General features: G+C 56.1%; 2 protein-coding genes across 2 annotated transcripts in view; one reads left to right on the forward strand and one right to left on the reverse strand.

Moving 5' to 3' along the window:
• ROBO4 (roundabout guidance receptor 4) overlaps positions 1 to 27,622 on the forward strand; it is a 381,615-nt gene that overhangs the window by 136,085 nt on the left and 217,908 nt on the right. The gene's annotated exons all lie outside the window — the stretch shown is intronic.
• ROBO3 (roundabout guidance receptor 3) overlaps positions 1 to 27,622 on the reverse strand; it is a 216,354-nt gene that overhangs the window by 43,391 nt on the left and 145,341 nt on the right. Inside the window, exons 3-6 of the mRNA XM_032770017.2 lie at positions 8,538 to 8,695; positions 7,678 to 7,798; positions 4,937 to 5,075; positions 4,088 to 4,215 (exon numbers count right to left, since the gene is read on the reverse strand). Coding sequence (XP_032625908.2) covers positions 4,088 to 4,215; positions 4,937 to 5,075; positions 7,678 to 7,798; positions 8,538 to 8,695 — 546 coding nt within the window. The remainder of the gene's footprint in view (positions 1 to 4,087; positions 4,216 to 4,936; positions 5,076 to 7,677; positions 7,799 to 8,537; positions 8,696 to 27,622) is intronic.

The raw sequence follows: 27,622 nt of genomic DNA on the forward strand, positions 1-27,622 counted from the left end.
GTAAGGTGCTACTCAATGGAGATTTTTGTAGCAGCCTCATCACCATAGTACCTCTACTGATGAGTAGAGGATCAGAATCTGGCCCTCTGACATTTCTAGTGCACACAGACAGACAGACAGAGACACCCCTCTCCCCACTTGGGCTGAGACATAAGTTCCCTCTAAGCCGCGCGGCAATGCAGCAGGCTATCAAGGGCCACACAGGCAGGGTTAGGCGCCTCTCCTCTGGCCCTGGGCTGCTGCGGTGAGAGAGGGCTGGGGAGAGTCCTCTCTCCCCGTCGCAGCCCCTGGGGCACCCCTGCCCCCAAACCCCTCATCCCCGCCCCTACCCCAGAGCCTTCACCCCTAGCTGGAGCCCTCACCTCCTGCATGCCAACCCTCTGCCCCAGCTCTGAGTCCTCTCCCACACCCCAACCCCCTCATCCCTGGCCCAATCCCAGAGACCGCAGCCCCAGCCAGAGCCTTAACCCCTCCTGCACACCACCCCCTGAACCCCCTCCCATACCCCAAACCCCTTGGCCCCACCCCCACCACACATCACCTCCATATTGGTGTGCATAAAAAAATTTATTCCACACATGGATGTAAAAAATTAGGGGGAACATTGGCTGAGACTGAGCATGGAAAACATCAGCCCCAAAGGAATCTGTTTGAGAAAGCAGCTACTCTACAGCCTAGCCCGCTCCCCAAATAAAATATTGTCCCAGCTCTTGGCACCTGTGAGAAGCAATAGATACTTGCTAGCTGGCTCCAGTTGGATACTGAGCCATTCCCTTTGTTAGCAACCATCCACCACAGCCCCCTTAACACAACTGTCCACTCCAAATGCGCAGCGTCCAACACCTGCTTGGCCTTCCCAGAAGTCAGGACCCAGCACCTCAGCAGCCGAGTGGGGTGCGCCGTGCGGGCGGGGGAGAGACCGTTGTGTGGTGGAAGTGAAACCACAGCTGTGAGTGGCAGTGCTTGGGTTTTTCCTGGCTTACAGCGGTCTACAGAACTAGACAGCCGGGGATCTCCCTGACCAGACTAGCATGGAGCCCTGGGTACCCGCCTGTGTTGGGTGAAATAGGCTAGGGGAAGTGGTGAGACTCAGTGTGGTGGATGTGGCCTGCAGTAGCACAGGGGACTCATACTTTTCTCTGGCTGGCACACCTGCTTCCTAGAGGGATCACAAGGGGACAATTCTAAACCAGCCGCCCCAGTGAGGTATTTACAAGGGGAGAGATAAGAGGTAGCCAGGCAAGGCCCTAGGATGTGGCAGTGGGACTCTCCTGAGTCGAGCCATAACACTCAGAGGAAGGTGCATTGATGTGCCTCCTGATAACCTTTGGCCCCTCAGAGCAGGATTTGGAGATGGAAGGAGAAAGAGGGAGGAAGGACAGAGAAGAAAAGGAGCAAGTCTCCTAAATCAGCCACCTTCCCATAAATAACTAACCCTCCCCCATTCACCGCTGGCTGTTCAAAGCCTTTTCTTTCCTCTCAATGGAAGACAAATGACATCAAGTTTTACAAATGCTAATTGCCCATCTTATCTCCCCTCTGCCCGCCCCTTCCCCCTCCCTCCAGGAGCAGGGAGACAATGGGGCACCAGGGGCTATCACACAGAGCTTCAGGTGTGCGTGTGCCATTGTCATGCTGACCCCTGCAGGCACCCCTTTAATGAAGTTATGGATTGCTAGGTACCCCCATGCTAACGCGACCCCTCCACCCCAAAGCTGCTAGCGCTCCCCAGCTGAATTTCCATGGCAGGAAAAGAAAAACCTGGGGCTGTTTAATTGTTATTGATCTGCATGTGGGACAGACCAGGGGTTGTCAGGCCTAGACTGGGGCAAATCCAGAGCAGGGCCCAGTGCTCTGCACCAATGGCTCTGCTCACTTACACCAGCTGAGGATCTGGCTCCCATCACAAAGTCTGTTTAGTGCAGTAAGTCCCCAGAGCCGAGTTCCCAGAGCCATCCCCACACAGTACAGGGAACTGGCACGTGCCAGGAACCTGCAGGCCCGGCTTGGCTTGGGAAGCAGATCTGCAGCTGGAGGCTTAACCAAGCTCTGAGGAAGCCAATGCTGCCCCCTCCCCTTTGCCTGGAGGGCAGGCTGCCCCTGGTCCAGAGCAGTGGCTGCAAGTGGGATGCACCTTGTATGCTTTTGTGGGAGGCTCATGGAAAGGGAGCTCAGCTGGCTCTCCCCAGTGTTTGGATTCAAATCCTGCGACCCGTGACCTCTCCCAGCAACAGCCTGTGTCTGTGCAACCACCTGCTCCACAATCACATCTCAATGGCCCTGGCTGGAAGGGAGGGGCAGCAGCAGTGGAGAAGCCTCTTCACAAAGTACTCCTCCTCCCTGGGCTTCAAAGGGTCCAGGCGCCCACATGGAGCAGGGCAGATGGAGACTGATTCAGGAAATGCACCCCCATGTTCTGCTCCTGCTTCACTTCAAAGGCCAGGAGGAAATGAGGGCGAATGACGTGGGTGCCCCAGGAAGCCCCATTTAGTCCTGAATGGGTGCTGCTGATAAGGGGCACGGGCAGATCGGAGGGGGCAGATCAGAGGCAGGAAACTGACTGGACTTGGGGGCTGCACAGCAGGCAGAGCAAAGGGAGACAGGCTCTGCATTGGCCCCATCACTAGCTCACCTTCGTGCCCTCATTTTTACCACTACAAGGAAAGCCATTTTGTCAAGGACATTTTACTGCTGACCCAATACACACCTGACAGGCTGAAGCCAACCACACCCTGCCCACTGCCTGCTGCTCCCAGCGCCCTCTGGCTGCATCAGCCGCAGGGCCAGGCCTAGTTACTGCTGTGAGCGATTGGTGGGGGGCGGAGGGGGGGCTGTCTGTGTCTCTGACTTAATGCACTCCAGATAGTCGCTATTCCACGGGGCTGACAAGTGGCTGGTCCACATGCTGGAGACGGGAGAGGGACACTGCGGGTTCAGACACTGCACAGTGGTTCTGTGGCCAGAGGGCAATCACAGGGCCACAGAGTGGGCTAGTGTTAATTAACTCCCAAGCTCCATGCTGGAACCCAGTGGCTTTTCAGCTGAGAGAGAGAGAGGGAGGGAGGGAAGAGAGGGAGATGTCCATGGTGGGAGAGACCTGATCAGATTCACTAGCCAAATGCTCTGCAGCCAGTTGAAGGCCAGCTGGGTTCCCATTGCAGGCTGCTCTGAATTCCCTCTTCTCCCAGAAAGGAGAGCTGGAAAAGCCCTTGTAGGCCAGCCAGGCCTGTTGCTGAGAGCCAGGGCTGGGTGTCCCCGCCGGGAGGTTTTAGAGTGCTCTCCGATGCTCGAGCACAGGCAGATGGCCAGAGCGCCGCAGCATGTGGAGAGCGGGCAAAGAGCCTCCTGCATAGATCATCTCCCACTATGGCCTCCTGAGCCCACAGGAATGTCACATGCACAGCCCAGCCCCACTCCGCCCCGCATGCCCCAGGGTATGAGATGAAATGGATACTCACGGAATGGGCTCACTGGAACAGAGAACACAGAGAAACAGGTGTGAGATGAGCAGGGTCCAGCGACGCCCGGGGAGCGTTACAGTGACAGTACGCATGAGGGGCCGAGAAGCAGAGTGAATCTGCGCTGCCGTGTTCGGCTCTGCCGAGTGCCGGGCCCACTCGGCCTCCCAGCAACCGAGGCTGCTGTGTGCCAGCAGCATGGAACAGACGGATCGTGCGAGGAGGGGGCCTGCCTACATGGCCAAGCTGAATCGCCTTCCCAAGGACTTCCACGCACTAACCTCGGCCCAGCCAGTCGGTACCGAGGCTGTTGCTAGCTGGGCCCAGTTGCTGGTGTTGAATTGTAACCACAGATGATCGACAGAGACTGGTCTGGCTCAGCAAGGGAGCCTGGCCCATCTCCCTCCATCCCGCCAGCCCCTAGCACTGGAAATGATTCTCATCTAACACCCCAGCTGCGCTAGGTGCCCTACTAGTGTCAGCCGCCTCTGAGGAGCCCTCGGGCCCTGGGCTGGGATCTCCCCATCCCTGGGTGCTGAGAAAACGGGGCTGCTCATCTCCTCCTCAACTCCGTATGTCCCACCACCAGCAGCCCCCATCACTGCCTGGCCCCCTGAGCGACCCCTTACCATGGACGCTGAGCGAGCCAGAGGCCTCCGACTTGCCCACGCTGTTCTCTGCCACGCAAGTGTAGGTGCCCTCGTCTTCAGCGCTGACCCGACTGATCCGCAAAGTGTTGTCATTCTGGATCTCTGCCCTGGGATTGACAGAAACAAATGCTGTGAGATCCCGGCCTGGCGCCAGCACCGGTACCCAGGGTGCCAGTGCCACGTTGGTGCCAGTGTTGCACCCGGAGACCATTCCCACCCAGCCCACCCTGGGGGAGAAATGCTGCCTGGCATTTCCTTGGTCAGGGCCCAGCCTTGGGCCCGGTTAGCGCACACACACCCCTTCGTTGGCTTCCAGACCCATCTAGGTAAGCGGGAGGGCACTGAGGGCTAGCGATCCTCTCTGAGTAGGTGGGGATCTCCACTATGAGTCCTGTCCTGGGACTACATTCACTCCAGGAGTCAGACTGAACGGCTCTAACGGGGCAAGCGAACCCCTCATGAGCCAGGCAGTCCAGGCTTGTCTGGTGAGAAAGCTGTCAGACCCTGTGTGGACGCTCTGATTCTGGGTAGGAACACGGTTCACTAAACTAGAATAAGCCGCTCAGACCGGAACCCACGTGTCCACCCAGGTTAAAGTCACCCTTGGGCTCACCTGCTGCGTGTCTCATGCAGAGCAGCCCTGGGGTGTCCACACACAACGCAGAACTGGTTTAGCTACGTCATTTTAGCATCTCACCCCTAGCTCTCCTGTGCAGCTGTGTGTGTGGAGCAAGCTGGAGCACACAGGGAGCCCAGCCCTGCCTGGCCTGGAACCGGCATTCCTGCTGCACCCCATCCCAGGAAAGGACCTCGCCTCTCATTTCTTACCTGCCCCACGGCACCTCTCCTTCCTCCTTGAGCCAGCGGGATGTCGGCACTGGGTCCCCCTGCACCTCACAGTGGAAATCCACACTGTCGTCAGCGAGCACCACCTGGTTGATGGGCCTGCGGATGAACGTGGGGCGCTCTGCCAAGACAGGCCAGCAAGGCAGCGTCAGGACTGAGTGCAGGAGCCGTACGGCAGAGACCCCACAGAGCTGCCGCCCTGCAGCATCCGACCCCTGCATGGGCAGCGACGTCAGACTCAGAGGATGCACACGGAAAATGTCGGAGAAGCCAGCCCCATGGGATCGGAGCCTCCTTCTGCTGGTCAGATGGGTTCCCGCAACCTCACTCCTGCTCCCTGGGGGCTCATGCAGCCTCACTCCTTGCTCCCTGGGGACTCACGCAACCTCAGTCCTGCTCCCTGGGGGCACACACAGCCTCACCCCCTGCTCCCTGGGGGCTCACGCAGCCTCACCCCCTGTTTCCTGGGGACTCATGCAACCTCACTTCTGCTCCCTGGGGGCTCACGCAGCCTCACCCCCTGCTCCCTAGGGGCTCATGCAACCTCACTCCTGCTCCCTGGGGGCACACACAGCCTCACCCCCTGCTCCCTGGGGGCTCACGCAGCCTCACCCCCTGTTTCCTGGGGACTCATGCAACCTCACTTCTGCTCCCTGGGGGCTCACGCAGCCTCACCCCCTGCTCCCTAGGGGCTCATGCAACCTCACTCCTGCTCCCTGGGGGCACACACAGCCTCACCCCCTGTTCCCTGGGGGCTCACGCAGCCTCACCCCCTGCTTCTGGGGGCTCTGTCCCCCCACTGGCTGCTGGAAGGCTGATGGGCCTGGAGCTCAAAGGGCTCTAGTCACACAGTGGGTCTAGCAATGAGAGGACAAGCTCCTCCTCCATCAGGCTCTGCCTCCCGGCACAGGCGCCGACTCCGTGAGTGCTCCAGGGCTGGAGCACCCACAGGGAAAAACGAGTGGGTGCTCTACCCCCTGGCAGCCAAGCTCCCCGCCCCGTCCCATCTCACCTCTGCGTCCTCCCCTGAGCACGCCACGTCCCTGCTTCTCCTCCCAGAGCTTGCCACCATGAAACAGCTGTTTTGCAGCGTAACAAATTGTGGGAGGGAAGGGAGAGGAACAGGAATGCGGCGCACTAAGGAGAGGAGATGGGGAAGAGGAGGGGCTAGGGTGGGGATTTGGGGAAGGAGTACAATAGGGGCAGGGAGAGGGAGGAATTGGCGCGGGGATTTGAGGAAGGAGTCCAATAGGGGCAGGGAGAGGGCAGAGTTGGGGCAGTGACTTTGGGGAAGGAGTTGGAATGGGAGCGGGTCAGGAGTGGAGTTGGGACAGGGCCAGGGGCAGGGAGGGGGTTGAGCACCCACTGGCACCAGGAGAAGTTGGTGCCTGTGCCTCCCGGTACGTACCCAGCCAGCATGGCCCAGCCCTGCCCACGGAGTTTGGCCTCTGTAGTCCCATCCACTTGCCCTGCAGGAACTGGCTGGGGCCGCAGGGTTATTAGTCCCCATTATGCAGCTGCCTGTCTAGTTCACAGCTGCCAACCAGCAACTCTAGAGCTGCGGAAATCAACGTGCGGAAATCGCGTGGGATGCTGCTGTGCTAGCAATGTGCAGGGCTGTGACCTGGCCTCCCCGGCCGGCACAGAGAGGTCCCACCGCCTCCCAGCCAGCAGATGGGATGGAGCAATGGAAAGAAGAGGGAGAAACATCTCAGCACCCAAGACTGGCAACAACATAGGCAGGAACTGGTTTCCCACTCGGGCTCCGGCCAGGGCTGCTCAGAAAAACACCTTGCCTCATTTATGACTCCTTTGGCCAGAGCAGTAAACCATTTCCAGCTCCCAGCATGGCACCTCTGCCTCCCAAGGCACAGGGTTCCCAGGCAGGGCTCCTCTCCTGGGCTCCCCTGAAATCAATAGGAGTTAGGCACTTAAGTACCTTTGCGGATCTGTGACCAGGAATCTGTTTGGGACTAGGCGAGTAGCAGAGAATGGCAGGACTGAGCTAGAGGGCTAGGAAAGGGCCATGCAGGGATGGGATCTCAAATAGTCCAGAGCTCTGAGCTGCATCAGGCTGCTGCGGCCAGGGCTGCTATTTGCAGAAGCCAAGTCCCTGGATCCAGCTGGCTGGTGGGTTCTGGCTTGGATCTGCAGGAGGCAATTAGGGCCTGGAGAAGGGGATGGTCGTTAATGGCCATTCAGTCCTCTCCAGCAGTGGAAAAGCAGAAGGCTCCTTGGCGTGACTGATGATGGAGAGGGAGTGACTCAGTGGTGCTGCTCTGGGCTGGAGCATTCCTGGGGGCAGCTTGCAAATGTTCCCACATAGATCCTGTTTGTGAGTTTAGGGTGTTTAATTAATAACATCTGGCACCCCGGGTGGCCCTAACCACGTACGGACAGCACTGCCGCCATGCAGCCACTTCTGGGGCGGAGCACAGCTTTCAGTCCCAGCTTGCAGCAGGGAAGCGGCCATTGGGGGCCGCACACTGGGCCAGACCGGCTTGCATCTAGGGGGAAAGGCTGCTGAGATGTAGTCTGGGTATTCCCAACCTGATGCCTGGCCATTCAGCTACGGGGCACGTCTCAAAGCGCTTAGCTCATCAGCCAGGCTTGGTGCTGTGGAGGAGAGCAGCCATGGAGCCGAGTTCATTGACATACAGCCACCCACCCTGTGTGTCCAGCCCGGCCAGCCCTGCCCCACACAGGCCCCAGGTACTACGCACCAAACACCACCAGCTCGGCCGGCTCGCTGTCCCGCTCCCCGACCATGTTGGTAGCCACACAGACGTACATGCCAGCGTCGCTCTTCCTGGTGTTGGACATCATCAGCTTCCCCCCACGGATCTGCACCAAAGAGGAAGAGCTCAGAGTAGCTGGCCGTGCCACGGTACGGGGAGTCACACGCAGTCCCCATGTCACCCTGCAGGACAGATGCTCTCACGGACCCCTCCCTGCATGCCACCCCTGCCCTCGTGGCACAGACACCCTCATTACCCAATTAGTCTCCACACTCCACAGGACATATGCCCCCCTCCCTGCATGCCACCCCCACCACAGTGGGACAGACACCTACATTAGTTTCTGCACCCTGCAGGACAGACGTTCCCACAGCCCCTTCCCTGCATTCCACCCTGCCCCCATGGGACAGATACTCCCATTATCCAGTTTCCCCCCCATGTAGGACAGATGCCCCCTTCCCTGCATTCCACCTTGCCCCCATGGGACAGACACCACCATTAGTTCCCCCACCCCCCAGGACAGATGCTCCCATAGCCCCCTCACTGCACGCTACCCTAACACCCTCCAGGACATATTCCCCACGTCCCCTACATCTTGGGACAGATCATAGAATATCAGGGTTGGAAGAGACCTCAGAAGGTCATCTAGTCCAACCCCCTGCTCAAAGCAGGACTAATCTCCAGTTTTTTACCCCGATTCCTAAATGGCCCCCTCAAGGATTGAGCTCACAACCCTGGGTTTAGCAGGCCAATGCTCAAACCACTGATCTATCCCTCCCCCCAAACACTCAATCCCGCTGCTCACTCTCTCCCCGCCTGGCCCAGTGGGATGGGCAAGCCCTCACCGTGATGCGCTCCTCCTTATCGCTGATGCGGATGCTGTTCTTCTTCCAGGAGATGGTGGGCTCGGGGTGCCCCCGAGGTGGGATGCACTCCATCACAGCCGGCTCACCTGCCGCCACCACCACGTCACTGGGGGCCTGCCGGAAGTCATCGCGCAGAACTGCAAAGGGAACCGCAAGCATGTGAGCCAGGGCTCCCGGGCAAGGTGCCACATGGGCAGCGAAGGGGCAGAAAGCTGCAGGTATCCTCCAGAAACAACCATGGCCATGGATGCTCTGCCTCCCCCACCCTTCTCTCCACCTGCCTCGCTGTCCTGTCACCAGCCAGTGCCCATGGGCGCAAAGAGCCCAGTGTGAGGACAGCCCTGCAGGGAGCCATGTCCCCATGGCCGGTGTGTCCAACCCCAAGCCCAATCCCAGCAGGAGGCACAGCCTGGCTCGATTTGCCAGCATGCCCAAATCTGCGTGTGTGACCTGCGGCAAGCAGGGGCAATCTCCTCATACAAGGCAGAGCCAGCCGGGGACCGAACGCCACAAGATGGGGAATCAAATCCCACGGCTACGTTCCCAGGCCTGGAGCCTTGCACAAGAGTCAGGAGGGGCAGGAAATGTCCTGTTGTGGGTGAGAGCTGATCCCCACCGGGTCTGGAGGGAAGCACCCCCGCACACAAGTGCCCAGAACAAGCTGGGGACGCTCTGCCTGCCCAAAGCCTCAGGTGCACTTTGGGATGGGGGCTGTTAGAATCATAAAATCATAGACTATCAGGGTTGGAAGAGACCTCAGGAGGTCATCTAGTCCAACCCCCTGCTCAAAGCAGGACCAACACCCACTAAATCATCCCAGCCAGGGCTTTGTCAAGCTGGGCCTTAAAAACCTCTAAGGATGGAGATTCCACCACCTCCCTAGGTAACCCATTCCAGTGCCTCACCACCCTCCTAGTGAAACAGTGTTTCCTAATATCCAACCTAGACCTCCCCCTCTGCAACTTGAGACCATTGCTCCTTGTTCTGTCATCTGCCACCACTGAGAACAATCTAGATCCATCCTCTTTGGAACCCCACATCAGGTAGTTGAAGGCTGCTGGGGGGTGGGAATGAGTGCAGTGCAGTGCAGTGCAGTGGCTATTCTCCAGGACTCTCACTCACTCCAAAGCCATCAGAAACCCCAGCTCATCCTCTGTGTGCCCCTGACCAGAGGCTCCAGCCAGAGCTCCAGGTACTCAGAGCTCCCCCAGGTCACTGCTCCTGCTCAACACACAGAACTTGCCATCGCAGACAAGGCAAGAGAGTCCTCCATGTGCCCCAGCCCTCCTGCTGCTGCCCTGCCTCCTGACCACCCCCCAGCATCTCTGAATTATCTCTGACCTCCTGCACATCACAAGCCACAGAGCCTCGCCCATCCACTGCGGGAATAGACCCCTCACCTCTGGCTGAGTTACTGGCATCCTTAAATCATGATTTAAAGACTTCCAGTTACAGAGAATCCACCAATTACCGTGCTGCAGCAGCACTCATTCTTCTGCTCTGGGCAGCTCTCCAATCGCCCAGCGCTGGCCAGAATAACCCAGGGTTTTATAACCGTTACGGAAAAGTGTCAGGCTTTTAATGCACAACTGGCTGTGGGACCATTTACTGCTCCTTTGCTTGTCAAACGCACCTGCGCTGCCACTGCAGGAAGCACAACAATTCATTAGCTGCATTTACAAGCCGGCCGCTCACCCTGGGGACTCGTGCAGTAGCCGATTAGCACTCAGAGCAGCAGGAGCCATAAAGGACACCACAGGGTGGCCACAGCCAGAGGGGAGGCCCCAGGGAGCTGGGGGACTAAGCATCACCCCAGCGCATCCAGCCATTGGCCCCCGGATACTCAGCTGGGGGCACCATTGGGATTTTCATACAAAGCTCAACCAACGAGGGGGCTAGTCTGGGAAGGCCAATGCCCCGAGAGCTCGCTGCAGCCATTTGCGGTGGGTCCAATGGACGGTGGGTGTCTGAAGCCACTTCTGCTTTCTTTGTACCGGTGGCTGCTGGGGCAGGCCCTGGCACATCCTGAGCTTCTGCTGTGGCCAAGGGGCTGTGTCTCCCGTGGTGACACCCCCAGACTCAGGCTGGCCCCATACTCCCAGAGCTGAGACTCTGGACCCTGCGTCATGGCTAGAGTGGGGTCTGAAGCCCACAGACCAGCTGCTCTGTACAGGGAGAACCAGAGCTCGGTGGAGCAGAACGGAGGTCCCTGCAGCCAGCCCACTAGCCAGGTTCATTGGCCTGGGGCGAAGGGTTCCCAGGCCTCCCCCAAGCCCCCGGCAAGGCCAGGGCTGTCAGGCAGACCGTGCCATGGCTGTTTTTTTCTGAATGAAGTGAAGCTGGCCTTGGCTACTCCTCCACTCCCTGACACTACGTCCCTGGGTACAGGACATCTGTAGGATGGGGAGACCCTGACCTGCATGGATGTGCTGGGCCTGCACAGCCTGGGGGTAGATTCTGCAAGAGTGCCCAGCACTCCAGCAGCCCAGGAGTTACCACACAGGCCAGACTCCAGATGAATGCACACACACAGGGGTCTCATATGCCCTGAACCAACCAGGCGCTCCGCACCAGGACACGTGATTCCCAGACACCAGCAGCCCTCATTGGCCTGTCACTGGGCTGTGACTCTGTGGCCAATGCCCCCCAGGCATGCAGCATCACAGCTCTGTGGTGTGGGATGTTACCTTGGGGCACATGAGGACAGGGGACAGGGGGAATTCACAGGAGAACTGGATGCTCGTTGGCTGCACAGGGTGGGAGAGGAGCCCACAACAAGTGCTAGCCATTTGCAGAGGTGTGGCATGGTCACACCCTTTCAGAGTTCCCCCCAGGGTAGCAGAGCAATGGGGCTTTCCCAGCAAAGCAGGGCAGAACGGGGCAGTGCCCTTAGCTGCCCCGGCCTGGGACAATGCAAACTGGCTCCTGGACAGCGGAATACTGACTGGGAGGCTAAGACTCTCCTTGACCTGATGAGTGTGTGGTGTATAAAGCACAAGGCCTCTTGTCGGTATCAGGGCCTCTGACCCAAGCAGGACAGGCCCTGGGCATCATCATACACTGACATTTCAGGCAGTGGGAGCCAACTTATAAAGGACCCAGAAAAAGCCCTGGTAACTACTCGGGTGTGCAAAGGGGCCCTGCAGACCCAGCTGGAATCCAAAGGGAGCAGAGCAGGGAAGGCTCTTTGGGTGCTCCGGGAATCGGAAACTGATCCTGCACGAGGAGACTGAAAGAGTGGGGCTGAGTAGGGATCAGATTGCTCTGGGTGAAGACATGGTGCAGGCAGGGACACAGCAGAGAGGGAGAACTTAGCTAATGGATGTGATAGGGCAGGAATAATCTAGGCTGGAAATTAGAAGCTGGTTTCTCGCCGTCAGAGGAGAGAAGTTCTGGAACCGCCTCCCAAAAGGAGCAGTAGAGGCGAAAAAGGTGGCTGGGCTTCAGCTGGAGCTGGGTCAGTTCATGACCAGGATTGGATGTCAGGGCTGCCTGTGACAGCAGTGCATGGACTCGAGGAGCCAGCAGGTCCCTTCCCACCCTGTGTAACTCCCCTGTAAATGGGGAGGCCTGGGCATGTCTGACAGTGGCATTCCCAGGGTCCCATTGCAACTGTGGAACCCGAATGCTCATGAGCTACATCCAGATGTGGGTTCCCTCAAGTGCCAGGCTCTTTGGTTTTCTAAGGGATTCTCCGTGCCAGTCAGATGGGTTTGATGCTGATAGGCAAAGGATAGGCATGTCCAATCCCGGCTCTCAGGGAAACCCAGCCAAGCACAGAGGCGAGGTCAGTTTCTGCCAGGGCCAGGGCAATTGTCCAAGCCATGCAGAATTCCTCTCTGCATCCCCTCTGCTGGATCATAGACTATCAGGGTTGGAAGAGACCTCAGGAGGTCATCTAGTCCAACCCCCTGCTCAAAGCAGGACCAACACCCACTAAATCATCCCAGTCAGAGCTTTGTCAAGCTGGGCCTTAAAAACCTCTCAGGATGGAGATTCCACTACCTCCCTAGGTGACCCATTGCAGTGCTTCACCAACCTCCCAGTGAAATAATGTTTCCTAATATCCAACCTAGACTTCCCCCACTGCAACTTGAGACCATTACTCTGTCACTTGGTACCACTGAGAACAGCCAAGCTCCATCCTCTTTGGAACCCCCCTTCAGGTGGCTGAAGGCAGCTATTAAATCCCCTCTCACTCTTTTCTTCTGCAGACAAATAACCTCAGTTCCCTCAGCCTCTCCTCATAAGTCATGTGCCCCAGCCCCCTAATCATTTTTATTGCCATTTGCTGGACTCAGTCCAATTTGTCCACATCCCTTCTGTAGTGGGGGGACCAAAACTGGATGCAATACTCCAGGTGTGGCCTCACCAGTGCCAAATAGAGGGGAATAAACACTTCCCTCAATCTGCTGGCAATGCTCCTACTAATACAGCCCAATATGGCGTTAGCCTTCTTGGCAACAAAGGCACACTGCTGACTCATATCCAGTTTCTCGTCCACTGTAAGCCCCAGGTCCTTTTCTGCAGAACTGCTGCTCAGCCAGTCAGTCCCCAGCCTGTAGCGGTGCATGGGATTCTTCCATCCTAAGTGCAGGACTCTTCACTTGTCCTTGTTGAACCTCATCAGATTTCTTTTGGCCCAATCCTCCAATTTGTCTAGGTCCCTCTGAACCCTATCCCTACTCTCCAGTGTATCTACCACTCCCCCCAGCTTAATATCATCTGCGAACATGCTGATGTGAGCCCCGGGGTGCCAAGGGAATGCAATGTTGCCAGGTTCCTAGGAGCTCTTGGTGGCTGAATGGAGATGCAGCACTTTCCAGATGTGAATAGCTTCTCAATGAGCCATTTAACTTCGTGGGAGTAATACACTATAAATATTTGTATTCAAGGATAATACACTCAAATAATCCTGCCAGTAATGAGCAATAAAACATAGGTATATTGCTTATTAAGTATTTATGTACCTAATCCAGGAGCGTTCCCAAGCTGGCTGCTTTCCAAGAGTCTCACACTCAGGAACACAGCAAGGGTCTGTCTGCTCTTCGGACAACTGAGCATTCTCCACTAATCCTAACCGCAACCAGCATACCCCCAGCTGCACGGGGTCTAACCTCACGGGCCGCAGCAGGCAGGGGAGCAAGGGCAGAGTCCCTGCCCCGGAGGGGAGGCCCCTTGCTCAGAGAAAGCGGCAATGGCTCGCCCAGCGCCAGTGGAGGCTCTCCTCAGTAATTATTTCTCTGCTGGAGCTTTTCTAAATATAGCAGAAGGGCTGAGCCCTGCTCTCCTTTCTCCCACTATAATGAATAAATACAGAAAGATGCAATTAGCTGGCAGTAACCCTGATAATCTAGATCAATGGCTGCTGTATCCTTAATGAAGTGTTAAATTGAGTCTGTCTCCTTACCCCCTGACTCCCCTGCAGGCTGTTTCAGTGATGGATTTGTGGCTTCCCCTGGCTGGGCTCAGATCAGTCACGGAGAGTCATGAGCCCTGGCTAGCGCTGAGGAAAGAGAAACAACCCACCCGGGTGACTCCTCGCCACCACATCACTGCTACGCCCAGCCAACAGCTGGCCACTGTCCTGTGCCAGCCCGGCCATCACCACCCTATAGGCTTTTACAGTTCCTCCAACTCCTCTAAGAGACACCCCCTCCCAGCTCCACTGACCTCAAACAACTTCATGCTTCATTACCCAACACCCTCCTCTACTGCAGACACTCCAACCAGGCTGCCTCTCAGCAGCTTCTCTGGAGGCCAGAGAATACCAGCGCTGTCAGCGTCTTCTGGGGCTTCGTCCCGCGGATCCATTAATCGCCTTTGTGGCCCTGCGCTGTGCTCATCCCCTGCCCATGTCTCCTGCTCCCAAGGAGGGGACCTGTCTTGGACACTGCACACCTCATGCCGGCTATAGGGACCTCTCTGATATGGGACTTCTGCAAGACCCTCTCATGGGGGCATGCTGCTCTCTAACTTGCTGTGGGCAAGAGCTGTGGGAGTGCAGAGGGGGCAGGAAGCCTTCAGCTGTACTCCCAGCTCTGCATCTATCCACCCACCAGCTCCACACATCCCCTGGTGCTACAGCACCAAGCCCAGAGCAAAATGGTGCTTTTCTCTGTCTACCACTGGGCTGAGGGCCCCAAATCTGCACACGCAGGATTGCTTGTCGGGGGCTGTATTGTGTCTTACAGCTCGATCTCAGCACAGGTGCTGGGGCTGGCTCATTTTTATCTGGCAAAGACTTCGCAGCCAGGGAAGGGACTGTCACCCAGAAGACTCAGCTGCCAGGGCTAGATTGTCTCAAATTGGCCCTGATCGCTGACCTAGCCCCAGTGCAGCATAGACATCCTGGTGAGAACATGACAGTAAAAATGCCTCTGAGGCAGCTCTCCAGGTCCTAGACAGAGACCCTGACACAGGTATTATTGACATGAGACAGGGAGGGCCTCTACCACCTTGAAATTATGCATATCACACACACAATCTATACATACACACGCATGTGTCTCCCCATGCATACATAAACATCGGTTGTTTCCTTTCCTTGTAGCTGGAGAGAGAAAACTCCCTTATTCGGGAGTCTCTTAGATGCTATAACCATGGTAATAACAGTCTAGATGGGGAAAAGAGAAGTGAGCTGAGCTGAGCTGGAGCTGCCATTGATGTTAGTAAAGTCCGATCCCATGTCTTAGAAGACAAAGCCAGATGAACCCACACGAAAAGGGAAGGACTTTCACTTCCAGTCTCACAGCTAAAAGACAGAGGGATGGCATCTGGTCTGATCGGCTACTCTGAGACCTGGCAAACTCGTACCAGCATTGGACTGTTTGGGGCGCTTTCTGCTCACAGGCTCGCTGCAGTGTTGCAAAGGATGTGGTGCTGACTGGCTAAGCCAGACTTTTATTAGGCAGAAGGAAGAAGGAGAGGGCTAGGAAAGAGAAGAAATAAGATGAGGAAGGAAAAGGATACACGGGGGGCAGGCGGGGAGACAATTCTCTCATCCCAGATGGTATTTAGGATTCAGCAAGAGCTGGTAGAGGTGAAAAATGAAGAAGGCCCAGGGGCCCAGGAGACAGCGGGGTGGCGGCCATGGGGAAACGTCTTCCAATAGCCAGTTTTTCTCCCCAAGGTCTGTTAAGAACCTCAAAGGAAGTGCTGGGTGGAATAGCCCATCCTCTCGTTACTTTGTTAAGCCCTAATTGCTGACACACCAGTTTTGGTTCCCTGATTCTAGCCTCACACTGGTTTTGTTTGTTCTGATCTTAACACAGCCGTTGAGTTCTCTCGGGGCCCTGTCCTTCGCACTCAGTCAGGCTTTCTGTCTCTTTCCGGCCCCTTTGCCCGTCACCATGTGTTGTTCCGGATCCTGTGACACTTCAGGAATAGTCACTCAGTTTTCATGGTGGAGCTCACAATTGGGGTGCATTTGTAAGCCCAGTTACCACAACAGACCCCCACCACCCCGACTGCCCATGGCCGACACCCACTGCTGCCCCCTGAGGGGTGTCAGGGGCTCCGGTGGCAGCTGCAGCAGCCTCTCCACCATGTCATGGATCACCTGCTCTGGCAGCCTCCCCTGTGCCATGCATGGTGGTGGGCGAGTCCGTCTTGGTAGTAGGGAGGAAACAAAAGAAAGTTACATTAAAAGAAACCCCCAGTGCTCTGGGAGGAGAGCACCGTCCAGACTCTTTGTCTGCTCTCTGCCTGCTGCAGGGGGATATGGCAGCCTTGGGGAAGGATCCCTCCTGGCTCAAGCTGGGAGTGCCCAGCTCCCCTCAGATCAGCCTCATGGGGTGCTGGGTGCAAGACTTTACTGGCATTTTCCTATCACCCTTTGAACCCAGGTATGAGACTTGGCTCCCACCCTTGAGCAGATCACCCCTTAGGCTGCCCAGCACTTCCCTGGCTCCATGAGCAGCACTGGCAAAGGTCCCTTTCCCCCCCCACATCCCTGACAACCTTCGCTCTTGTGCCCATGGGCCCCCTCCCTGTCCCCCTGCCAGCTCTGCCTCATTCCTGATGCAGTTGCCAATGCACACTGCCTTCTTCCCAGCCCGAGACAGGGCATAGCTCAACAGTGGGGGTTAGCAGGAGATATTGGCAGGGCCAGGAGGGAGAGCGAGGCTGGGTATTGCCCCTGCCAGTCTCCATCTGACTGCCCTTCCCAAAAGCCAGAGACCCCACAGTCCCCACACAGTCACTGCCCTCGGAGTTACCCCCAGACATGCCAAGGCAGGTATATCCAAACTATAACATCTCAGGAAAAACTCCCTAACTGTAAGCAGAGTAGGACAATGGAACAGACACCTACGGGGTCATGGAAACTCCTTCACTGGAGGTTGTCAAAAGGAGGCTCAATGGCTGTCTGCTTGGATGGGTTAAACACGACAAATCCTGCAGCTTGGCAAGGGGTTAGACTAGATGACCCTTATGGTCCCTTTTAACCCTATGGGTCTATGATATTACCCCTGCATCCAACCAGCTTCTCAATGTCTCACTGAAGGCAAAGAACTAGCTGAGGGTCATGATTACTGCAAGATGTTTGTACGAGAAATAGCGTCAGAGATGTAAAATGTAGAAAATTTGGTTTCAAAACTGTGGAAGTGAAACTTGTCGCCTGAGGCAAGGCAGGTCTCCGAGCTCACTCCATCAACATTAAGAAAAGGAGACATCTGTGGAGATATCTACTTTTACTGTCAGGACCAGGTGCAGGTGGGAGGATTTACACAAACAAAAGGAAGTCCCAAGATAAGTCTCTGCCTATGGGTCCCCCTGGAGTAAGAGATAATGGTCCGAAACTGTTACTCCTGAGGACATTCTGTGCCAAAAAAAAAATTAAAATTCTGCACACAATATTTTAAATTTCTGCAAATTTTATTTATCAAATAAATGTGGAGGCTCCAGCATGGCAGTGGGGAGCACAGGCCACTGGCTGCACACAGGTGGAAGATCACTGTGCAGCTCCCCACACTGAGACACGGACTCAGTGGTGAGGCTGCACCCAACCCTAACACAGCGCAAGGACAAGGCCTGCTCCAGAAACAACCCAGGGCCCTACCCCTCCATGCCAGCTGTGGGAGGAAGTCTCAGCAAGGCAGGATCCAAGTGTGGAGGGGCTTGTATGGGGGATCCAGGTGTGGGTTGAGAGGGTTCTGTGTGTAAAAGCCAGCAGAGCTGGTCATCAGCAGGTGGGATCAAACCTGGGACCTCTAGAGCTTAGTGCATGAGCCTCTATTGCATGAGCTAAAACCCAATTGTCTGTTTGCTAAGGCTGTAGAGCAGACTCCTCTCTCTCTCTGTCTCCCCCCTCCCGCCTCGACTAGATGGGACAGAACATCACACCCAGATGGTGTGTGAGTTACATACTTCCCCTGGCTGAGGAAGTGTGTCCTGAGCTTCAAAAACGTCTCAGCTGAAATCCCGGACGAGCTCCCACTTGTAACCCTGACAGACCCCGGTCGTCAGTGGGCAGGAGCAAACCTGGGATCTCTGGAGTTTAGTGCATAAGCCTCTAATGCATGACCTAAAAGCTAACTGGCCATTAGCTCATGCTGTAGAGAAGGCTCATTAATCTCTCTCTCTCTAAGTGGTCTCAGTGCCACTAGATGGGCCAGAACACCACACCCAGGTGTGTGGGTTACATAGGGAGCTCAGTGGGGGATCCGGGTGTGGAGGGGATCTGGATGCACAGGAGCTTGATGGGGGGTTCAGGGTGCAATGGTGATGGGTCTCTGCAGGGGGGTCCAGGTGAAAATGGTTGGGGTTCAGTGTGGGGGAACAGAGCTCAGCAGCAGGGTCTGGGTGTGGGGGGCTCAGTGCGGGGTTCAGATGCTCGGGGAGTGGGGCTTAGTGGGGTGGGTATCCAGGTGCAACTGTTTGGGGTTTGGTGGGGTGGGGATCTGGGTGCAGGTGGCTTGTCAGGATGGTCCAGGTGTGGGGGAAGTGGGGCTCATTGGACAGGGTTTCTGAGTGCAGAGGAGTGAGGCTCAGTGGAATGTCCTGGGTATGAAGTGGTGGGTTGGATGGATGGGGGAGCAGCTGTCTGTACAGGGATCCCTCCCCCTGCAGCTGAGGATTGATGAGTGCAGGAAGCGCGGGGAGGGGGGTAAGGAGGAGTTTGAAGAGCTTCCTGCAGCTGGGGGAGAAATCTGATTGTGGGTCTGACCTGGCCCAGAATGCCATGCAGGGGAAGATGAAGTCCCATCCTCACCAGTCCAGCCTGGACTAACAGCTGAATTCTGCACAGGCTGGGGGCTACCAGCCGGGTCTTCACTAGTCCCGCCTCCTGCCTCACAGTGATTTACCTCTCTGCTGGCTATTCTGGTCACCTGAAACATACTGCTGAGGAGGGTCACATGCCCTCTCTTGTGGCTTCCCTTTGCTTCCCCATCAGAAAGATAGAAAACAAAGGGTAAGAATACATGGTCAGTTTTTCAGAATGGAGAGAGGTAAATAGTGGTGTCCCCTAAGGGTCCATACTGGACCCAGTCCTAGTCAACATATTCATAAATTATCTGGAAAAAGGGGTAAACAGTGAGGTGGCAAAATTTGCAGATGATACAAAACTACTCAAGATAGTTAAGTCCCAGGCAGACTGCAAAGAGCTACAAGAGGATCTCACAAAACTGGATGACAGGGGCAACAAAATGGCAGATGAAATTCAATGTTGATAAATGCAAAGTAATGCACATTGGAAAACATAATCCCAACTGTACCTACAAAATGATGGGGTCTAAATTAGCTGTTACCACTCAAGAAAGAGATCTTGGAGTCATTGGGGACAGTTCTCTGAAAATATCTGCTCAATGTGCTGCACAAAAAAAGGGAACAGAATGTTGGGAATCATTAAGACATGGATGGATAATAAAACAGAAAATATCATATTGTTTCTATGTAAATCCATGTTACGTCCACATCTTGAACACTGGGTGCAAATGTGGTGGCCCTGTCTCAAGAAAAATATATTGGAATTGGAAAAGGTTCAGAAAAGGGCAACAGAAATGATTAGGGGTATGGAACAGCTGCCGTATGAACAGATTTTAACAAGACTGGGACTTTTCAGCTTGGAAAAGAGACGACTAAGAGGGGATATGATAGAGGTCTATAAAATCATGATTGGTGTGGAGAAAGTAAATAAGGAAGTGTTATTTACTCCTTCTAACACAAGAACTAGGGGTCACCAAATGAAATTGATAGGCGACAGATTTAAAACAAACAAAAGGAAGTATTTCTTCACACAACCCACAGTCAACCTGTGGAACTCCTTGCCAGAAGATGCTGTGAAGGCCAAGAGTATAACAGGGTTCAAAAAAGAACTAGTTAAATTCATGGAGGACAGGTCCATCAATGGCCATTAGCCAAGATGGACTGGGATGGTGTCCCTAGCCTCTGTTTGCCAGAAGCTGGGAATGGGTGACAGGGGATGAATCTCTTGATGGTTACCTGCTCTGTTCATTCCCTCTGGGGCACCCAGCATTGGCCATTGTAGGAAGACATGATACTGGGCTAGTATCTGACCTTTGGTCTGACCCAGTATAGACATTCTTATGTTCACTTGCAGCGCCAGACATGCAAAACCTGGCCCATTGCCTCCCCACACACAGCCCCAGACACGTGCACAGTAGAGTCCATCATCTCCAGCAAGCCCACTTAGTAACTGAAGAATTCAAGGGATAATTGGGAGGAAATCCACTTATTTTAATCAAACTGGAAGAAATCTCCAGTCTCCTACTAACAGCAGGAATCACTCAGGGCTGGATGGCCTCATGCAGATAAGCAAGTTCTGGATGGGGATGGGTTAGTGTGATGTTCCCGTGGGCACGTGCAAATGCACACACGAAGGATGTGGATACACACCAACTCCTCCTCCTCCTCCTCTTTTGCTTCTCATACCAGTGCCAGGGCAAGAAAAGCAGCGGCACATTCTCCACCTTCACCCTCCCACTCCCTGCATTGTCTCGAATCAAACTCCCAGCCAGCCTGTGGCTGCCTCTCACCATGTAGAGGGCACTGCTGGGCACCGCGAGCCTCAGGAACATGTTAGAGCACTTGTTCTGCGTGCCATGTCCTCACGAGCTGCCTCCCTGAGAGCTCTGCTGCCATTTGTGCCGCAGTGAGCGCCAGCTGAATTATTCAGATTCAAAGCAATAAACGCAGTTGCTTTCTGACAGTTCAACCTTCCCCGTCAGCTTCTAATTGTCCATTACACCAAATTCCAGCCCCTCTCCAGGGCTGTGTCACCGCACTATCAGCGAGGGAAAGAGCCTCTCAGAGATGATTAATGCCAACGCTCCCTGTGCTTAATGCATCAAAGACTGCGGCAGAATTTGCAGAAGATGACAGAGAAGCAGGACTGTCGGGCTCCCCCAGCCACTGGCCGGGAGGCACCCAGCTCAGGCTCAGCACAGGAGGCAGCGAGAGGAGATGGTCTGCTGGGGAGAGGAGAAGGTCTGGGCTTGCAGAGGCAAAGGCCACTGTCGAGGAGGAGAAGTGAGTGAGGAACATGGGCAGGACCTAGGTTATCTAGGAAAGTGGTAGAATCTCCTTCCTTGGAGATTTTTAAGGCCCGGTTTGACAAAGCTCTGGCTGGGATGATTTAGTTGGGGATTGGTCCTGCTCTGAGCAGGGGCTTGGACTAGATGACCTCCTGAGGTCCCTTCCAACTCTCATATTCTATGACCTCGCACCAGGCATCTTCCCAGGATAGATGAGATCCACATGGCCACCGGACACATCCCATGCACAGGTCAAATGACAGCAGGAGCAACACGGGAGCTTCCCGATCCCCACAGGGAGTGGCAGAACCCGGATCCCTGTGTTTCAAGGCAGCCAGGTCCCTGGCAGTAACACCTGGGCTCTGCAGACAGCCGCCCAGGAGCTTTCAGGGACACATTTTGGGGACAGTCCCCACTGTGAGCTGGGGGTGTAATTCCCAGCTCAAGGAGACACTTGCACTCACTTTGAGGCAGCTAGTGTGCTAAAAGCAGAGCATAGCTACAGGTAAGCATGTGGGGCGGCTGGCCCCTCCGGCTACTCGCTGCCATGGCCACATGCTCTTTTTAGCATGCCAGCTCCAGCACAGTGATGACAGGTGTGTGGTGGCGAGCTGGGAACGGCCCCTCCTGCTGGAAGTATAGATGTCCCCTTTGTCAGGTCCCTCATTGTATAGCTCATCCCAAACGTGCTGGGCAGCAATGACCCCATAAGGCAGCCCTGGCGAGGGAAGATGTCACCTGCTACATCACCAACTCCACTCCCTCCCTGCTCCTTGGAGCCTCCCCATGCAGAAACGGAGCCAGCCCAAACCTGTTCGCCTGTGAGGTCCTTCAATATCACTGCAGAGCGCCTGCCAGGGGGCTAGGCCGGGGGGCTGCTCAGATAGGAGGGGCCAGGCCAGGACTGGCCTTTGTTCAGAGTTCAATTTTCCCTGATTAGCAGAACTAAACGCTACACAAACCTGTTTTTCTCCATAATTGCAGGGTGCTGAGAGGAAGGCTCCCTCCGTAATGGGGATCATTATGCAAAGTGCTAATCATCTTTCTTAATGAGGTCCGGGTGTGATTAGCATGAGTTGCTTAATTGGCTGTGCAAATTGAAGGCGTCTTGCCACTGGAGAGAAGGGGACAGCGTTCGTGGGCAGGTGCAGGCAGCTGCGTGTCCTGTGCTGCTTGGGCAGGGAGCTTCCCTGAGCATCCCCCAGGAGAGGGGAGGCCGGCTCAGCGCAGCATGGCCAGGTCGCTCGTTGGGTTCAATCTGCCCTTGTGTAATTGAATTGTGAGATCCTGACGGAGCGGCCACTTGACCTTTCAGTCAATAATTCCTTCTGTCCCATGTCGAGGTGGGGGCTAATGCCAGGAATTATTCTAATCACGCATGCCCAATAGCACCGCTCTCCCGCAGATGGCACAACCGCCGTGGAGCGAAAGGGACCCTGAGATTAATGGGGGAGGGGAGGTCTGGCGTGAACTCCGGGGAAAGGAGTGATGAATGGGAACTCTAAATCCCTGTGCTCCAATCAGCTTTCCACCATGGGCAGGGATTGTTAGCAATCCATGTTTGCCAGAGTATTACACCTTTCATTGCCAGGGCTAACACATCAGGGCCAGCCTGAAATGCAGCCACCTCTAGGGTGCCACGCAGCAGCTGTTTACCAGCTCACAGCATCGCTAGACAGCAGAGAGCTAGGAGCACTATATCCAGCAGAAAGCACGGGGGGATTACACAGAGGCAGAAATGAACCATACAACTTGACAGGCAGCCACGAGGCCAGTGGTGATGGGTCTTTTCCTATAAAAGTGCTCTGGGGGGTTTATGACCCCCTAGCACAATGCCTCCCCGCCACGATGGGGCAGCTGGCCAACATGGAAGGAGTGAGCAGAGACATCCAGGCCCTGAGTAGGCTGGGCTCCAGTTTGCTAGGGAGAGCATGGCTCCAGCTCCAGGCAGAGATTGCACCCTGTCCCACGAGTGCTCAACAGGGCTGATAGGAATGACTTTTCCTGCTATGGGACTTTTGAAGGACACACTTTTCCCCAGGCACCCAACCAAACGTGCTGTGATTTCACCCTTTGACACGAGGGGCTGCTGAGCAATGCTGGGGACTCCAAAGCCTCCCCGACCCCCTGGGAATGCTGGGCTCTTTCACACACTTGCCCTCACAGCCTCCTTCCTGGGCGATTGCCCTCAGGGCGTTCTCAGAGGCTGCACTGCCTGCTCCCACTGCAGCTCCGTCACAGAGGTGAGAGCAGAACCCACTCCCCAAGGCCGCTGAGCTCATCACCTTGTCCACCAGGGCCGCCCAGAGGGAGGTGAAACTAGGGCAATTTGCCCCAGGTCCCGCAGGGGCCCCGCGAGCCCTGGCCCAGCAGGGGTCTGGGTCTTCGGCGGCAGGGGGCCCTTCAGTCACTCCAGGTCTCTGACAGCATTTCGGCGGTGGGGGGCCCTTCAGTGTTGCCGAAGACACAGAGCAACTGAAGGGCCCCCTGCCAACAAAATACCACCGAAGACCCGGACCGCCTCTGTGTGAGTACAAGCGCTGCAGTTGCCCCGCTTTGCCCCAGGCCCCCTGAATCCTCTGGGTGGCCCTGGTGTTCACTGCATTTTGCTCTCCCTGCAGACACGCACGAGGCCAATCACCCCGAAACACACAGCCCTCAGCAGCTGTCACTGGCAGTTTTTGCCCTGGCACAGCCAAGCAGAGGTGACTGTGCAGCACAGGGTGGACCTGAGCAGAGCTGTCCCTCCGAGGTGCTGGAGGCTGCTCCTATGGCCTTGCTGTCCCAGTCGCTTAGCCAAGGCCTAGGGAAGGGTCTGGCGGGAGGCTGCTCTGCACAGGACAGTAATCATGGGGGTGGGTGGGGAAGCAATTTGGCAGACTGGTAGCGGTTGTGACTGTTCCATCTGTCAGTCGGGTGTGCCATGCCCTTGCCAAGGAGGTTCCAGCTGTTGGATTCCCAGGCAGCAGTGAGGGCTGGTGGGGCTCGTTCCATCTGCCCTGCAGACCGGCCTAGTGCAGCACTCAGTGGGGGCTCTGCGAGCTGCCCTGGAAGGCGGCTGCAGCAGGGACTGCAGCAGCCTGGGCTGCTCAGCAGGTCAGGTTGGCATCAGCCCATCCCCCTGGGATTCCTCGCATGGCACTGGCTTCATGCCAACCATTCAAGGGGCAGGTCTGAAGCTTTCTGTGGTTTGGAGCCCACCTGCCTTCAGGAGCTCCCCCTTCCTTCCCCCCTCAGGCACTATGGACACAGCTCAGCCCAGACGAGGGGCTTCTGCCGACAGCCCCTGGTGTGTGCCCCTAAGCACAGAAATGCCAGCCAGAGCGTGAACTCACCAGCCTACCAGGCATGCAGATAGGCACCGAGAGGTCTTTGCTTGGGGCACGGAGCGGTAGGGGGCAGGCTGCACTGACCTGGGCAGCCATTGGGATGCCTTGCTTGTCTTTGGCATATAGCACAGGCCCAGTTGCCACCATGCCCAGAGAGAGTCATCAAAGCACTAGCTGCCACCCCATTCACTGCTGGATAAACCCTGCCTGGGACGGGTTGTTCTGAGCCTATCGCCAGGGCAGTGGGGTGCCCCCAGCCAGCCCTTCTTCCCTAGCTCTGAGGCTAGGGGAGAGACGCCCATTCTCTTCATGTAGAGCGAGGCTTGTAACGCTGCCTGCTCCGCCTTGGACCTCTCTGCCTCAAGGAGCAGCCAGGGCCCCCAGAGCCCTTCCGACACTCAGCGGCAGAGACGCCAATGTGGCATCATCCCAGCACATGTCCCACACTGGAGTAAAGTATATGTAAAATAAGGTGAGCTGCGCTGTCTTCTCAGACACAGCCAGGGACAAGAGGGTCTGACCGGCGCTCCTGTGCACTCAGTATTGTTGGCAAATGCCACTGCACTCCAGCAGTCACCCCATCCAGCTCCACTCTGCAAAGGAGCTGGGCCAGCTGGCCCCTGGGGGTTATTAAACCACCCAACCGTAGAACTTCCTTGGGGATAGAGTGACAAACAAGCCTTCACAGGAGCAAGTGCAAAGACCTGGTTAGAAAAGGGGACTGATCCACGCAAAAGGCACCAGGGACATGCATTCTTGGATGCAGGCCTCACAGATAGAATTAGTAACAATGGAGGGTCTGGCTCCTGCTGGTTACAAATTAACCTCTCGGTGAAACAGGCGCTCCTAACGAGGGGAGGATTTCTCTTGGCAGCATACGCAGGCCTGTGCTGAGCGCAGCTGCTCCGCAGACCAGAGCTGCTGCTGGACGCACACAGCATGGGCTCTGGTGGGTTACAAACCCGCCTGCCGCAGTCTGTGGACTGAGCTGTAAGTGTTCTCTGTCTATCCTGGTCCCGCCACCGGGGGTGCAAGCGCCTGCCAGCCATGCGCAAAGCCACGTGGCTAATAACTGCCATTCTCTTCTCAAGGGGCTTCTCTTTAAAGGCTATGCCAGTGCTCTGCATAGAGCAGGCCGAGTGAACGGGCCCGAGGGCTCTGATCGAAAAGCAGCAGGGTTGAGGTCTCTGCAGTCCTGGATCATTCAATCCACCTTTGGACTGGCTCGACTTTGCCCCTTCCCTGACCCAGATGAGCTTCAGGGTCATTCCTTTCAGCCTGAGAAGTGGCCAAAGGCCAGGCGCCTCAGGCACCTTGTAGGCTGAAATCTTGTCTGAAGGCTGGCTTTTCAGAGTCCCTGCGACTGAGAGGAAGGCAGGGGTCAGGGCTCGGCGTGGCTGGGCAGGGCCTGTGTTCTGCACTGGCTGCGAGTCCCTTTGCAGCCCCATAGACTGTGAGGTTTGGGGCCAGACAGGAGGCGACAGGCTGTGAATTCCCGAGGCCAGGCTCCAGCCCCAGGACAGGCCGTAGGGATATAAGGATTGGTTGTGAATCGCCGACATAACAGGTCCGAATTCTTTCCTCACACCTCGATGTCTCTCTAACCTCCCTGCACGCCCAGATGGCAAAACAACAGGCACCAGCTCCTAGGGAGTGGAGCCCTCTTCCGCCTCAGTGCCCAGGCAGCCAGCTGAACCCACGCCGAGCAGAATCTCCGCATCACCAGCCAGGCTAACCAGCCAGCCAGTCCTACCACCCAGGCTAACCTCAGTAACCCTCCATGCCTGGCTGGCGTGGCAATGGCCAGGGACCCTATTGAAACCCCTGCACTGAACATGCCCTTGGATTCCCACTGCAAAGGCAGCAGTCACCAGTGAGGGCCCGTTGGGACCTTCAGACACGGCCCCATAGAGAGCCAGGACCCTGCCACCTTAGCATGGATCTCCCACCTGCCCCAGCATGGTGGAAAGTGGGGCTGTGTTGACAGTGGGAGTGTGAGGACCTTGGGTACTTTTCCTTTCCCTCATTCGGGTCACCCCAGGCTGGCAGCTCCAGCTGAGTCCTTGGCACGCCTGCCCGCTCCCGCAGGGTGCAGACGAGCACTTACACAGAGGTGCTGTGTACCACGGGGCCCAGGGTGCAGGGGTTAGTCAGTCCTTATGGGCTCTGCCATTACCCACAATGCCTTGCAGACCCTGGTGGGTTATGAGTCTGACCTCTGACCCTCCCTCCCCCAGGCTTTCCCTGCTAAATCCAAAAAAATGTGGTTTAATCCCTCTCCAGAATGGCCAGTTAGAATTGATTAAAACAACCAGCTGCCTTCCGATGGGTGGAGTAAATCTCTGTGGACTAAATCTTTCCAAGATCCCATCCCCAGGCCCCAATCCAGGCTTGGAAAGGATAGAGGGGAAGGAGCAGGCTCTCTGGACAAGACTCATCCCGAATGCTCTTTCAGTCACCCCGCTAGCAGCACTGAGCCCAGTATGGATAAACCAATGAAAAGCAGTGTTCAAATTCCTATCAACGCCCAGTGGGACAAATCTGCCTCGGCATCCCCCCACTGGCAAGTCTCAGGCCTGCAAGGTTAAGAAGCCCAGTTGGGTCAGTTTGGTGTTAAATATCCCAGACCTTGGGGCACCTCCTCCCTGCTCTGCAGCAGAAGGCACCACGCCACTACTTATTCACCCCCAAATCTCCTGCTCATTCCATCCTGCTCCTACTCCTCTCTGCATTTCCATGGGTTTGCAGAGATCCGCTTCCCCAAAGGCTCCTGTAAGGAGCGGCTAATCCAAATGCAGAAAGCGCTGCATTAGCTCCAGCTGTGCAGTGCTGGCCAGGGGAGAACACAGACATCTATCCAGCTGCAGCACATCCCTGACTGCAGCCAGGGGCTCTGGGCTGGAAGAGATTGATACAGGGCAGCAGGGAGGGGGCCAGGGTTTAAATCACCCTCTCTGCAGCTGCAAGAGCAGCCAGTGCAGTCAAAGGGTATGGCTACACTGGCACTTTACAGCGCTGCAACTTTCACGCTCAGGGGTCTGAAAAAACACCCCCCTGAGCGCTGCAAGATACAGTGCTGTAAAGCCTCAGTGTAATCAGTCCCAGCGCTGCAAGCTACACCTGTAGAGGATGTGGTTTACGTGCAGGACTGGGAGAGCTCTCTCCCAGCGCTGGCGCTCCGACCACACTCACACTTCAAAGCACTGCCGTGGCAGCGCTCCCACAGCGCTGCCGCAGC

This window comes from Chelonoidis abingdonii, chromosome 18 (genome assembly GCF_003597395.2).
Source record: "Chelonoidis abingdonii isolate Lonesome George chromosome 18, CheloAbing_2.0, whole genome shotgun sequence".
NCBI classification, from domain to species: domain Eukaryota; kingdom Metazoa; phylum Chordata; order Testudines; family Testudinidae; genus Chelonoidis; species Chelonoidis abingdonii.